At 39.5% G+C, this 15,823-nt stretch overlaps 1 protein-coding gene across 1 annotated transcript in view; it reads right to left on the bottom strand.

Moving 5' to 3' along the window:
* Nucleotides 1-15,823, bottom strand: part of khdrbs2 (KH domain containing, RNA binding, signal transduction associated 2) — a 94,638-nt gene that overhangs the window by 68,181 nt on the left and 10,634 nt on the right. Inside the window, exon 2 of the mRNA XM_053621819.1 lies at nt 1,321-1,448. Within this exon, the coding sequence (XP_053477794.1) occupies nt 1,321-1,448 (128 nt within the window). The remainder of the gene's footprint in view (nt 1-1,320; nt 1,449-15,823) is intronic.

Here is a 15,823-nt window from a genome sequence, read left to right as displayed (position 1 = left end):
TGATAGAGGACACTGGATATCTGTTTATGTGCAATTGTTTACCCAGACTGTAACATATTCTTTGCTTACTTTTTTATTATTTTCCTCAGATAGCATCTTATTTCTAAAACATATATATATATATATATATATATATATATATATATATATATATATATATATATATATATATATGTATGTGTGTGTATATATATATATATATATATATATATATATATATACACATATATGTATATATATAAATATATATATGCTGATACAGATTTTATCACAACATTTCGGCTCATGTATAAATATTAATAGCTATAAATCTAACCTTCGTAAGGTCTCAGGATTTGTGTTTGCATGGTTATCTGTATCACTTTGCCGTGCATGTGGTACACACTAACACCACTCATCACAACAATTCAAAAGCATGCTATTTCTCTGCTTTACACATTGTACATAAAACCTGCCTTGATGCCTTCTCAAAGCATAAAAACACAGATTTGGCCTTCTCAGGGATTCAGCTGGAGTGAAGACTGGAATACTGGCAAAGGAACATATTTACACAAAGCTATATTTACTCTGAGTGTCAGTCATGTAATGCTTAATGCTGTAATACAATTGCATATGATTCAAATAAGGTGGGATTTATTTCATATATCCTCCCCTAATATTCCAGCTATTGACGAGTTTATAAAACAGAATCCCTCCAGCACCCAAACTGCTATGTTTGATAACAGATTTCAAGAGCTAAGCTGCTGCCTGGGTATAAAAGAGCTCGAGATGTTATAGAGCGAGACACTGAGCCACAAGGGGAGGGGGGAGTAAACGAGGAGGTAGGGGTCTGTAGGGTTTCTCCGTTCACGCACAAACAGTAACAGGACACAAAATTGATAGTGTTGGTAGATAAAATGATTTCCTGCCTCTTTAGCTCTCGGCACAAATAATTTAACGTACAGCCGTTAGGGTGCAGAAAAGCTGCCATATCTGAGCAAGTGTAAAGGGAGCTAGTTGGCAAAAAAGGTTTAATGAAAAACATAATTTTCTAGAAATAACACGATGCACACAGGGGAAACAGGAATGGAGCCGTCTTTCATCAGAGCACCGAGATGAAGCATCTTTTCCAGTGTGTTTCTTGAAATATTAAGTGATTATAACGACAGCAGGTATGATATAGAGATTATACAGCAATTAAGAACCTGCAATTAGGAAAGACAGACCCAGAATATAAGGGAAATTCTACGTTCAAGCATAGTGTTGATTTAGGTGGCGCATCATTAGTCATTATTCATGTAATTATTCTCAAAACAGAGCACTGTGGGATGTGAATGTTACCTTCGGGTACTGCTGCACAGGAATAAGCACTCTCTCTGACAGCTTGATGTTTTTGTTGCTGATGACATCCAGGTATTTCTTCACCTCGCCGTCTTTCCTCAGCTCGTCCCCTTCGTACTTTTCGATTTCTGCAACAGAATAAACAATGTGCCTTGAGATGTATTCAGAGTATGGGTCAAAGAGCTTTTCTCTTTACTTGCCTTCTAGCACAGTGAGACGTGCACAACAAAGCAATGCAGCTGAGACGCTTTTTCATGGATCTCTCTTTCTCTCTCTCTCTCTCTTTGTTTTGTTTTTACTGCAACGTACATTTGGTGTGCAGAAAACTAAACCGGACACCAGAGAGACACAGTGTGCTTTATTAAGCGTGTGGATCACCCAATGTTAACGGTGTCCGAATGTTAACACTGTGCTGTACGTGTCACTCGGCTCATTAGGTCCACTAAACACTTGTTAGCAAGAGAGGCCTGAATCGAAAAAACTCGCCGCGCAACACTGTAATACGTCTTGGTTGAGGAATTTTATGGCGCTTTTGAGGATTGAGCCAGAGATAGAGCAGACGTGTGGCATTAAGGAGGCCACGAATGAAGCTGTCACAAGGCTTCCTCGAGGGATTCCCCCAGCCATCACAGGTAAATTAATGCTCGACAGAATTAAGAATTATGAACCTGCGCCACTCGTGTAGAACAATACAGCAGAGACCTCAGTCTAGGAAGAAGGAGCAGCATGAGAGAGAGAGAGAAAGGGAGAGAGAGAGAGAGAGAGAGAGAAGCTCAGCAGGAGGAGCTCATTATTTCTCACCTCTGCAGCAGTACGCTCAGCTTCTTATACCTGTACCAAATCACATTCATCCATTCTCACTTGTGCATGCAGTGGGGGTGTATGCAGAAAGAGCCTCCTGCTGGTATCGACTCCACCTAGTTACCTTTTTTTTTTCCAGCCCTCACAAAAAAAGACGCGCTCACCTCTGTGAGGCATTATCGGCACAATACCAAGGCTGCCTGCAGCTCTAAGGCGGCTTTTTGTCCACATGTGTAGTTACTATAAACCACAGTCTCTATGGGTTTCCTTTATTGCTGCCATCTGTTTCTGTAGGCAGAGCACATTTATTCGTCGATGGTTATTCAGGGAATGACCTTAACCAAGCTAAAGCAAATAACGGCAAGAAAACAAGCTCAACTATTTATATGTTTATAGCACGTCGCACTTTGCATTTATTACAGATCTTATCATACAGGTATAAGCATAGGAACTCAAAACAGCTGCATGCTGTATCATTTAATATAATCAAAAAGAGCTTTAGAGAATCAAATAGTACCGGGGCGAGTGGTATAACTCGGCTAGCAGGGCTAAGCCCTCCTGTCTTTCAAAGATAAAAATATATCAATATACAATTTCACTTTTGGCCTCCATATCAGATTATTTGTTGTTAACAAATGGATTCTTTTGGATTTGTGCGGAACCAAGCACAACAGCACCACCAATTCTCATAAGAGAATTACACAGGAATTTATAAGGCTGCTGCTTATTTATTTCTAGATCAGACTGTAGATTCATGGTGCATATCATCCACTACATTTACATGGACAGCAGTAATCTAATTATTGACCTTATTCTGAATAAGGCAATATTCTGATTAAGGTGTTTACATGAGCTGCTTTTAGAATATTCGTTTCATGTTCCCGTTTTACATGATATAAAACATAGATCGATTAACAGCACACGTCATTACGTCCCCACGCCATGCCGTCCGACATTCCCTCCAGAATTTCACGTATCAACATACAGTTCGTCTTCGTTATGGTACCGTATACAGTTTTGGCTGTTTCATTTTCAATTTTATGGAAGTTTCAAGTGCAGTTAATTATTTGTCATGCTTTACGTGCAAATAGACAACTGCTTGAAGCCATGTGACATACTATATAGTAGGTGACTACGCGGTTTGGAACGCAGCCGTGCTCTCTTGTTTGCCGTCAAACGGTTGAGCACTGCCGTGTGTGTACGTGTCCTGTCGCAAAATGTGGTGAAAACTCCCACACGATGTCAATAGTGTGATTAAGGTGTTTACATGTCTGTAATACACTTCGATAATGCGACTAAAATAGGAGTACACCACACGTCTTAATTCGATTTGTGTTCACTTCGAGTATGACTTTAGTCAGATTAAGGTCATGAATAATCGCTGTTTACATGCTAGTTTCTTAATCAGAGTATTGTCTTAATCGGGTTAATATCGGAATATTGTTGTCCATGTAAACGTAACGATCGACAGTCATGTCAGATAATTACACAGAGTGAGACACCTGCTAGATTTTGGGTCTAATCTATTTAAGCCAGCTTCACTGACACATCTGTAACACATCATCAGCAGTGATCGAGAAGGTGCATTTGAAATACAGTCACTGATGTGCAGTACTAAACACTAACAAAGTGAATTACTTACTGTATCATTCCTTTTCCCCCCAAAATGCCTTTGGAGGAGACACGAGAAATTGAAGTACTAGAAAAAAGACTAAGCATATGTTGTCCAATCAAAGTATAACACAAAAGGACAGTGAACAAAACCATACGTTTAGTGATGTCTCATTTGAAAGCAAGGCTGGCAGCTTTTCTGTTTAATATGTCTGGTATTCAGAGAAAATATGGCATGAAGCCAACAGAGCAGTATGTACTTGAAACATTTTAAAAAAAAATTGAAATGCAGCAAATACAGCTGCCTATATGTTTTAAAGTGTGTGTGTGTGTGTGTGTGTGTGTGTGTGTGTATAAAGTATATAAAGTATACAATAAAGAATATAATAGTTTGCCCCTTATCATACTTATTATGCCATCTACATTGCACAATCCTAATAGTTACAATGCTGAGTTATTAATAGATTTAACCTTGACATCTACTTTTTCAGTGACCGGTTGTCAATACAATAATATAATACAAAATATTACTGTTTTATTGCATAATATTACTGTCCCTGTGTGGTTTTTCTGATGCTACAGTGAGGGAAAAAAGTATTTGATAAATTAAAGTATTTGATTTTGATTTTGTACGTTTGCCCACTGACAAAGAAATGATCAGTCTATAATTTTAATGGTAGATTTATTTGAACAGTGAGAGACAGAATAACAACAAAAAAAATCCAGAAAAACGCATGTCAAAAATGTTATAAATTGATTTGCATTTTAATGAGGAAATATGTATTTGACCCCTCTGCAAAACATGACTTAGTACTTGGTGGCAAAACCCTTGTTGGCAATCACAGAGGCCAGACGTTTCTTGTAGTTGGCCACCAGGTTTGCAAACATCTCAGGAGGGATTTTGTCCCACTCCTCTTTGCAGATCTTCTCCAAGTCATTAAGGTTTCGAGGCTGACATTTGGCAACTCGAACCTTCAGCTCCCTCCACAGATTTTCTATGGGATTAAGGTCTGGAGACTGGCTAGGCCACTCCAGGACCTTAATGTGCTTCTTCTTGAGCCACTCCTTTGTTGCCTTGGCCGTGTGTTTTGGGTCATTGTCTTGCTGGAATACCCATCCACGACCCATTTTCAATGTCCTGGCTGAGGGAAGGAGGTTCTCACTCAAGATTTGACGGTACATGGCCCCATCCATCGTCCCTTTGATGCGGTGACGTTGTCCTGTCCCCTTAGCAGAAAAACACCCCCAAAGCATAATGTTTCCACCTCCATGTTTGACGGTGGGGATGGTGTTCTTGGGGTCATAGGCAGCATTCCTCCTCCAAACACGGCGAGTTGAGTTGATGCCAAAGAGCTCCATTTTGGTCTCATCTGACCACAACACTTTCACCTAGTTGTCCTCTGAATCATTCAGATGTTCATTGGCAAACTTCAGAAGGGCACGTATATGTGTTTCTTGAGCAGGGGGACCTTGCGGGCGCTGCAGGATTTCAGTCCTTCACGGCGTAGTGTGTTACCAATTGTTTTCTTGGAGACTATGGTCCCAGCTGCCTTGAGATCATTGACAAGATCCTCCTGTGTAGTTCTGGGCTGATTTCTTACTGCTCTCATGATCATTGCAACTCCACGAGGTGAGATCTTGCATGGAGCCCCAGGCCGAGGGAGATCGACAGTTCTTTTGTGTTTCTTCCATTTGCGAATAATCGCACCAACTGTTGTCACCTTCTCACCAAGCTGCTTGGCAATGGTCTTGTAGCCCATTCCAGACTTGTGTAGGTCTACAATCTTGTCCCTGACATCCTTGGAGAGCTCTTTGGTCTTGGCCATGGTGGAGAGTTTGGAATCTGATTGATTGATTGCTTCTGTGGACAGGTGTCTTTTATACAGGTAACAAGCTGAGATTAGGAGCACTCCCTTTAAGAGTGTGCTCCTAATCTCAGCTCGTTACCTGTATAAAAGACACCTGGGAGCCAGAAATCTTTCTGATTGAGAGGGGGTCAAATACTTATTTCCATCATTAAAATGCAAATCAATTTATAACATTTTTGACATGCGTTTTTCTGGATTTTCTTGTTGTTATTCTGTCTCTCACTGTTCAAATAAATCTACCATTAAAATTATAGACTGATCATTTCTTTGTCAGTGGGCAAACGTACAAAATCAGCAGGGGATCAAATACTTTTTTCCCTCACTGTACATGTAAAATCACAAAGCTTCAATCACAAGCCTTTCCAACACCTGTAAATTCCAACAACAATGTGAAACCACATTGGACTCGTTGACATGCTTCATTCGCACACATGGTGACAATTTATGTTCGGGTCGACTGGATGGTTCTGTTACAGGGGCTCTTTTATTCTGTCACGCGCCGTGAAGAGGTAGTCCGGATTAGAACACACTCCACTCACTCCCCCTTTCATTCTCCCTCTATGAAAGGCACAAAAGATGTTAAACTGAGCTGAAAATGAGAGACACTCTGTGACTCTGAGCTGACAATGCGGCAAGGTGAGCATTTGATTCACGAATGTCTGCAACTAGTTGTAGCTCCAGACCAGAAAAAAAAACACACCTGTTATACCACAGTATTGTTGATTGTCACTTCTGATTAGTCAGAAGTTGTTGGTTAATCGTCTATAACAGCAGCTCTGACACTCGTGAGTTTTATTTTAATACGCTCATTTTAATGCATTATCGTTTCAATCATGCTTGTTAACAACATACACAAGCATTTATTTAGTATTTCTGGATGAAGGTTCCAGTGTCAGCACTTATGTAACAATGGGAAAGTCTTCAGGACAGGAATTTGCATTTTCTTCAAGTGTCCTAGCTGCTATAACTTAAAATCCCCGTGAAGTACCTTGAAACGCGCAGCATTATTCCATGTTTTGATGTAATTTCCCCTGAAACAGGAAGTCAGGCTGGGACATATCGAGTGGCTCCAATAATAGCCAATAGCGTTTAGCTTACCTCACAGCCAGGAAACTTACAAATGTTGGGGGCGGGACATTTCAGATTCTAGAGAGCATTTGATTGGACAGAAAATATGATGAGAAGCTGAAGTGCAGAGTGATGTCACCAAAATTGTTGATCCGTATTGGTGGTAAAGAGAGACTTTTTTGTCATTGTTTTGGATCACCTTAGTTTATAGGCTAACATATTTTTACTAAAAGTCACAAAACTTCCATTTTTATTTCATGGGGAAGTGTTAACAAGAACTAAATTGTTTAATGGACGTTTCACAATATTAAAAGGAATAAAAACAAATTTAAAAAAAAAAAAGTATAACATTTCTGTCCTAAATGTTTCTGATTTAATAAAAAACATTTGAATCATTGACAAATTTCTGTGCTATAAGAGGAATTAATACACTTCAGTAGGTGCTGTAATTAAAAATTAATCAACTGTGGGGCACCAACCCATCCTTGTTTATTTTCCAACAACAGTAATTCCCATTGCTCTTTATTCCTTACTTCAACTTCAAACCAAACAATAGATCTGACATGAGAAATGACCAAATTTATGTCATTTGTTTGTACTAATGGGCCCTGTACAGAACTAGTTTGATTTAAATTCACTGTGATGACACGCTCAGTCATTGCCTTGATAACACTGATATATTATGCTAGAATATTTTAAAAAGAAAACAACACAGACAATATTTTTATGGGGCAAAATCAATAGAAACACATCAATGAGAATGATTTTATTTCGTTCTTTTGGGTAAATATACATTCCAGCTCTGTTCTATGCTGCTAATGAGTGAAAATTGCTATAATCATCAAAAGTTTGTCTAGCCCACGCCAACAAATTCACGTCTTTCTGCCTTTTACCTTCATGCTATAATTATCAAGAGGCCTTTGCTGATTCAGACCTGCCAGGTGTGCTCCTCTCTCATTACATGGAAAGGCTTTGTGATATTTCTCTTGGGTTAAACAGGAGAGAAATGGAGATACTCTAAACACAATTCCATTATCTACTCTAAGCTCAGGCACTTAGGCAGGTCATAAAGTATGTTGTCAAGGGCAGTAAAGAATATTATCCTGTTCGAATAGTCAGCCAACAAAGCTACACTGCCCTTATCTCCCAGAGGCGATGTCTAATTTATTACAACTACTAAATGTAATTGAATGTTGCCACAACGGACATGAAAATTTCAACCTTCTGAATACAACCAAAGTGTCCATAGACTTTCACAGTATTACAGCGTACTTATTTGTTATGTTCAGCCCTATTTTTTTCCCCCCGATTGCAGCTTTTTAAAAAGGGGATGGTTCTGCAGGCATGACCAAATGGGACCCTGGAAGGATCTCTGATTAGAAATAATCTGTTTGAGCAACTCCCCATCTTGTAATTCCCACTCGAAAAGCCACTAGATTTTCTCACTAGCCCCCAGTAAGACTACATTTCTCCCTGATGCAAGGACATCATTTCAAAGTGACCGTAGTGCAAAGTAAAAGCAAGAAACAGTATCATTTTGAACGTTTTAACAGACTTAAGGTTTATATTTGTGTGTGATATGCTTGAAGATTGCTTAGAACAGTAGGATAGCTGGATAATTGAAAGGTTAATCTGTTTTACGCAAAAAAAAAAAAAAAATGGAATCAAACTGCATGTGTTCATGTTTTTTTCAGCAATATTAATGGTGAATTACCACAAGCTGCATCCGCTAAACAGATAAATCATCTTAAGTGTTTTTTAAAAAGCTGTTTTAGAAGCCAAACAAGCACAAGCTTACAGCAAACATCTTCTTTTTTATATATGTTAAACAGTTGAGGTTATGTGAGGAAGTATTTTGATGCTTAGCAGTATAATCTTCCAATTTTACCAGTCACGTACATTTAGAACAAAAGCACATATCAGCAGTACCTAGACAGCATTTTCTAGGTTATGGCCACAGAATACAAATGCAGCACACTACTAAACTCCACAGGAATGCTTATACTCTCCAAGATGTCCAAGAGTCATTTTACTTTTAGAGCATGAACATGCCTGGAGAAGCTAATATTAGTTTTAGGTTATTGATAGAGAAAGAGATAAAGCTCATTTGCAGCATATTGAAGGTGTTCCATCTTCCCAAGCAGCGTTTTCCTAATTAACGCTTCCACATTTTACCATTTTTTAAAAATTTTATTTCAATTTCTCGCTGTGCAACGGCGTAATGCACATTACTAAATCAGCCTAACTGGACCCCAACGGATTAGTATTATTTTGGACTTACAAAAACGCACACAGCACAAAACTCCACTTCTGATGGTATCCAGAATGTGAGCTGATTACCTGCTTTCTTATGCAGACTAAGACCTTCATAACATGCTTTTTGAAGGGCAAGTTAGTATTTAATGTTCAAACATTCGTATTCAGGCTTTGGTGCTAAATTTACATAGACACTAATGGGTCCTGGCTGCACAGAACTGATTATTCCTAGGAGAAAGAAAACTCACCGAACGTTGCAGCTTGACCTCCAAATAAGAAAAGGAGGTCTCATCGTTCTCGCTGCAATTAGAATAAATCTCTGATGCCACACAGCCAGTACAACTCCTCCAGTCTGCTCTGGAGGCATAGAGGAAAAGCAGTGGAGTTTTCAGGGTGTTGGTGGACAGATGTCAGCTCAGTGGGTTCCTGTAGCTTTCGGCGAGCCGTAACAAAGTTACAGCACAGAGTGATGCTAATTAAGTCGAGAGATCTGAATTTCTGCTTGTGGTTAGGAAAATATGCTAGTGCTCACATGTAACTAGAATTTAGAAGCTAGTGGTAATGTGTGGATTTTTCTATATAAATCAAATATGGCCAGGGATCACATTCTCCCACTTTTCATTAGAGCTATTTCTTCTCCTAAAGAGTAATAGCTCTCAGTATCGTAATAAGATTCCTTAATTGAACCTTTGCCTGGAGCATTTTATTCCCAGTACAGGGCTGTACGTGCACTTGTGTGTGCGTGTGAGTGTGTGTGTGTGTGTGTGTGTGAGCATCTGTACACGTGCATATGTGTGTGTGGACATTTATGTAATTTACATTTGTAGGCACAGAATGTCGTCATGATGATTTTATTGTCAATTTATCCATTAAGGAGCCTTATTATGACAGTGAGTGTTTAGGAGGAGAAAGAAAGTCACAATGAAGGATTTCAATGAAGGAGAACCTTTTTCTGAAAACTAAAAGGTTAATGTTACAGTGTCGGCAAAGCATTAGAGAGAGAGAGAGAGAGAGATTTTTCACCTTGTGAGGACACCTGGCTGGTCCCCCATTTTTTTTTCAAGTTTAAAGGGTTCCTTTTAGATACTGAGGTTAATATTAAAGTTAGAATTGGGTCTAGTGTAGTGTAGTCTTTATATCTTTAGTGGGAAGGAATGTTATAATGTTTTGGTATCTGGCTTTTTTACAATCTAAAAAATACAAATAATAATAATAATAATAAATGCACCATAGAACATCCTTTTGGTCAGTAAGTTACAGGTAGAGTGTTGGCATGTTGTTAATGCATTAATTACATATTTAAAATACAAATCAGTGGAAATACCACCTCTGTGTGTGTGTGTGTGTGTGTGTGTGTGTGTGTGTGCTGCATTATGTAAGCCTCCTCTTGTCTTGTCTCGCCTCTGAACCCACATCCGTCTGGATGAAGAAAGGAAGAATAAGGGACTAAGGGTTAAAAAGCTAAATAACTATGTTAGACCAATTGAAAATAAAAAGAAAGATGCTCATATCTAGCTTTAAACTCCTCTACTGGTAAAATGTGAATTGGCAAAGCCAAAACAAAAACACAGTCCAGTAAATGCACATGCAGCTCTCGTCGCACTGGGAAATGCACTGTGCAGTGAGGACAATATGTAGCATATGTACCCTTTTCATCAAGGGTGCCAATAATTATAAAGTTGACTGCAAATCCATTATAACAAGTCAATTAAACCTATAAGTATTTACTCAAAAAATCAATAAGAAAAGAATTAGCTAGCTCAACAGTATAGACTTGATTTCTTCAAAAACATTATTAGCGAAAAATACCACAAGATCAAATATGACCAAAATTTCTGGTTCACAGATGGTGGCCTCAAAAAGACGGGATACGGAAAACAACAGTGGGAACAAGAGCGAGAGAAGTTCCCTCGTGGTTTAGAGAAGCGAGCATCATGGAAACTAACAATTTGTTCAGCAGCACAACAATCCTGAAAATGTCATGATAACTGTCATTAACCTATCAGCCTGTGCATGATTGTTTTCGAATGGGGGAAAAATGCTTGATGAGTTTTGCAATAGAAAGCTTTCAGCAAGCGTCGATCCTATAATCACACTCAATTTCAGCTCTCCTTCCATAAGTGTTTTGTCACTAGTTGGAGAGACGGAGATGGAGGTGGTATGATTTCTGTTTTCATTATACAATGTACAATACGGAGCTTTGTGTAGCCAAAGATGCAAATTAAAGTATCAGAACGCGTATTGGACAATAAATTATGGCAACAATAAAGCACATTATACTACAGCGCTGTCAAATTCTCCATTCAGATTACTCAGAATATGTTGATTCATTTTATATAGCAGCACAAATATATTGGCTGCAAGGCAAATCACAACTTTCTGTACGGAGATGTTTATTTATCATTTTTGGATGGAGGCCCCAGAGCGCGTGCTTATAACAGTCAGAGGTAAAGCTGTTCTTGAAAGTTTTCTTCAGGACAGAGGACTTTGTGTTTTTCGGTTTATCAGTAAACATGACAAGTTGTCTTAATTTTGTCGTGTTAACTTCAAGTGCCATGAAAAAAGAGAGGCTGGTGAGAAAACAACTGTTTAGAGCTGTTATAATGTCAGTGTCAGTCACATGAACTCATTTCATGGACATCCCACAACATTTGGTAAATGGTAAATGGCGCACTTTTATCCAAAGTGCTTTACACTGTGTCTCATTCACCCATTCACACACACACTCACACACCAATGGTAGCAGAGCAGCCATGCAAGCCGCTAACTTGCCATCGTTTCCGCTCTACCACAGCCGCCCTCATTTAATGTAAAGATGAACATTACATTTAATGTAACGATGAAGAGATCAAAGGAAGCCTGGAGACTATCCCAAGTAACTCGGGGCACAAGGTGAGGGACAAGCTACGGACAATCGGGAAATTCCAATCAGCCTACAAGACATGTCTTTGGACTGGGGAGGAAATAATGGTAAATGGCGCACTTAAATAGCGCTTTTATCCAAAGTGCTTTACACTGTGTCTCATTCACCCATTCACACACACACTCACACACCAATGGTAGCAGAGCTGCCATGCAAGAAAGGAAACCAGAGTACCGGGAGGAAACCCCTAAAGCATAAGGAGAACATGCAAACTCCATGCACGCAGGCCAGAGGCAGGATTCAAACCACCAATCGTTGGCATATTACTGTACAATAAAGCACTACGGGATGTGCTGTTATAAACAGCTTAATTAATTCTGTTGTGACCACACCACCCAGTCACTGATTAATTTCCTATAACAGTTTTATTCCTTGGAATAATATCGGCTTTGCTGTTGTGAGTGCAGTAGGACTCAGAGCATCTGACGGCACATTTTCTCCCAATCATTTATTAGCTCTCATTTGAGACATGGCATACCCAACCATATGGTTCGACTCGGAGTGTACTCACAAATGAAATCAGGTATTCTGGACCAGCTCCACAGAGCAACTACAGTACAAGAATGCTACGGAACACACTTCAGAAGACCAGGGACTGAACCTCAGATTTAATCTTTTTTTTTACCACAAGGGGATAGTATAGCAGCGCTGAAAGGCATGCTTCTGTACTGAAATCCATTCGGGGTAAAATTCACTCATTTAAAGCTGAGAAGTTCTGCATTTTATTTAACTAATAACATTTCTTTGGCCATACATCAAGACTTTTTAGGGCTCAGTGATAAAGAGGAATTACTTTAGTGATTTAAACAAACTGGATGATGCCACCTGAGCTCCTGCTCACCTCATCGTAATGCACTCTTGTGGAACTGATTAGTTTAACTGAATATATTGATATCTGTGCCAGCATTTCAACCCTACGGTGAGACTATACTGAGACACACTGCAATTCACTGATGGCAGGAAACTTTGGGATGAACTCAGTTTGGCTTAATGTCTCATCAGGGGTGAACACAAGTGAACTCAGTAAGTATGAAAAATTTTCGTCTTATGATTGATTTCCAGAGGCCATCTAAATATGATCCTGGCATAGAAATATAGAGTCTCTAAACAGCTAATCCAAATCTGTAGAAGTATCAAAACATAATTCTTCTTTGAACCATTATCATTAGGCATGAGACAAAATCTCTGACACGTCCTATTTATAATTTCAGAGCCTATAGATTATTGGTGTTAGTCATTAGAAAATCCATCCACCCATCCATTTCCATACCGTTTATACTACACAGGACCGTTGGGGAGCCTGGAGGATATCCCAGGTTACTTGGGGCACAAGGAGGGGGACGCCCTGGACGGGATGGGGATGCAATCACATGCACAATAACACACAGCGGACAATTTAGAGATGCCCGTCAGTCTACAATGCATTTCTTTGGACTGGGGGAGGAAACCAGAGTACCCAGAGGAAATCCCCCAGAGCACAGGGACAACATGCAAACAAACAGGATTTGTGGCAGGGTTCGAAGCCCCAACCCCGAAGGTGCGAGGCAGCTGTCCTAACCACCATGCCTCCAGTCAATAGAATATGATAAATAAAAAATACATTTTAAAAAATGTAAAATAAAATAAATTATAAACTTTGATTATGGCCCTTTGGGATCTCATAAAAATGCTGATGTGGTCCAGGCAGAATTTGAGTTTGACACCCCTGGTGTAGTGTAGATATTGCAGTGATTTGGTTTGTTGTCATTACAAAATAAATGTATTACTATTTAAAATGTAATGTTTTGCATCACTTTAGTCTCGTCAATATTGTCTGGTGAAGCCTGAATTGGGATATGTCTCGCATGGTGGCTTCAGTGTATCGTCTCATGCCTAATTTCCATTTATTATTTTTTTACACCCACTTAAAGCTGACTTGACCCTTTTTGCTTCAGAGTCAGCTAGAAGCGTACTCTGATGTTCTTTCATAATTAGGCAACTCCCCAAGTTTTTTATATTCTCTAAAATATCTGCTTACAATATAGGATTTTCTTGCAACAGAAATGCAAATGTACATTTAAAAGTCTCCTGCTAGCACTGACCTAGAGACTATGTAAACTTTAAAGAGTACAGAATTATCAAAATATGTATTTATCATCTCAGTACTGTTTCACAACCAAACACAGCCCATTAGATTCTGATGTGTGTTCTTATGCTGGATGTGGATTTGCCCTGAACTTTAAGTGTTCCAAAATCGTAACACAGAAAACAGGGGCATGGATCACAGACAAATATAACCACGAGTAGCGTTCTGCGGCGTCCAAGCACCCTTCACAAGTAGTGCCCCCTAGTGGCCAGTTCTTTCCATGTTACAATGGACACTAAAGAGACTATAGATAAACACACCGTTCAGGTTTTGTTACAGTAGCTTAATGCTAACCCTGTAAAATCCCTGCTGAAACCTGATTGGCTGATGGAAGCTATGTTTTTATGTAGCACAGCCTTCAATAGACATCACCCCACCCCCTTGAATGATCAAACTTTGCCCACAGCCTCATAATCTTGTCTTGAATGTGTCTTTTAAGTTTTACGTGAGGGGGGCACTGTGGTTAGCATGCTTGCATTGCACCTCCAGGATTGAGGGTTCAAATCCCGCCTCCGCCCCGTGTGTTCCCGTGTGAAACCTGAGCTTCGCAGGTTTCCTTCCCCAGGAAGGAAGCAAAATTGGCCATGCTCTCTGGGTGGGAGGGATGGAGGGATCTCGCGCTCCTGGCCATCACAGCAACACTATCTAATTGTGGGTTTCTATAAGCACATGTCTGTAGAAGAGGGAAAATAGTGCTTTCCTCATTGTGTGCAATGCTGTGATGCAGTATGAGCATAACTGTGGTTGAAATTGCTATGGTTCAAGTGTCTTCGACGAAGCTTTTACCCTTCCCAGTTGGAAATTGTCATTGGATATAGGAGAGCTGACTGGTGGCTGGGAATTGGCAGGTGACCAAATTGGGGAGAAAAATAAGGAAAATATATCAATTTTTTTAAACAGCTGAAATCACTAAAGCCTAAAACCGGCTTTACAGAGTAAACAGTGATAAAGTTAGTTTAAATTCTGGGGTTTTATTCATCAATGTGAATAAAGCGCCATGGCTGTAGTGATAAAAAAACGCCAGTGATGGTAATCAGCTTTTCTCTCCCAGTTAATATAGAAAGGCTTCTCCCTCGTGGTAAATGTGTGCTATTTCAATCACACAGTTCTCCCTGACTCATTTTATACCCCCAAGCATATTACTGTACCATAATAGTGCCTTTATAATGTGACAGCTAGCTAACAAATAGAGGTGAGCAATTTATACAAACGCTTCAGACTTCAACTAATCTAGCTGGAATAAAACTACTCCAACTTCAATCAGTCCCGAGTCACATAATCAAGAAATGATTACCTGGTGCAGGTGTGTTGAGAGTTACAACAGAACCCAGATGTGGTGTGTTTGAGAGTTGGATTTGAAAAGCCTGACAGAAAATGCTTAATTGAAGTAAGATGTGCTTGAGGTATTGAGCAGCATGGATGCAAAAACAAACTTGAGGTAATTGCTAGTGAGACAAATTCTAATGCCGAAGCGTATATGGTAATCTGCAGATAGTCTTACTTGAAGCTATTTAAAAACCAAAATGATTTTGCAGCCAGCAATTGAGTGAAAAAAAAGAAACCCCACACCCTGTCTCAAGCAGGAAGAATCTTGCTGGTCTGCTTCTATAGTGGATATAAAAAGTCTACACACCCCTCTAGTAATACTGCAGGTTTTTGCAGGGATGGTGGGGGGGGGGGGGGGTGTTTACAGTAATCTGGCTGCACAAGTGTGCACACCCTTTTACAATCAGTCATCTTTTTGGTTTTATCCAGCCGTTGAAGTCATGGTCCACAGAGAGCTTACAAAGCATGTACAGGATCTCATTGTCAAAATGTATTGATCAGAGAGTGGTACAAAATAAACGTTAG

The sequence above is a fragment of the Ictalurus furcatus genome, chromosome 3 (assembly GCF_023375685.1).
Source record: "Ictalurus furcatus strain D&B chromosome 3, Billie_1.0, whole genome shotgun sequence".
In the NCBI taxonomy this organism is placed as follows: domain Eukaryota; kingdom Metazoa; phylum Chordata; class Actinopteri; order Siluriformes; family Ictaluridae; genus Ictalurus; species Ictalurus furcatus.
The sequence above is the reverse complement of the archived record's forward strand: the minus strand, read 5'-3'. Positions and strand labels throughout refer to the sequence as shown.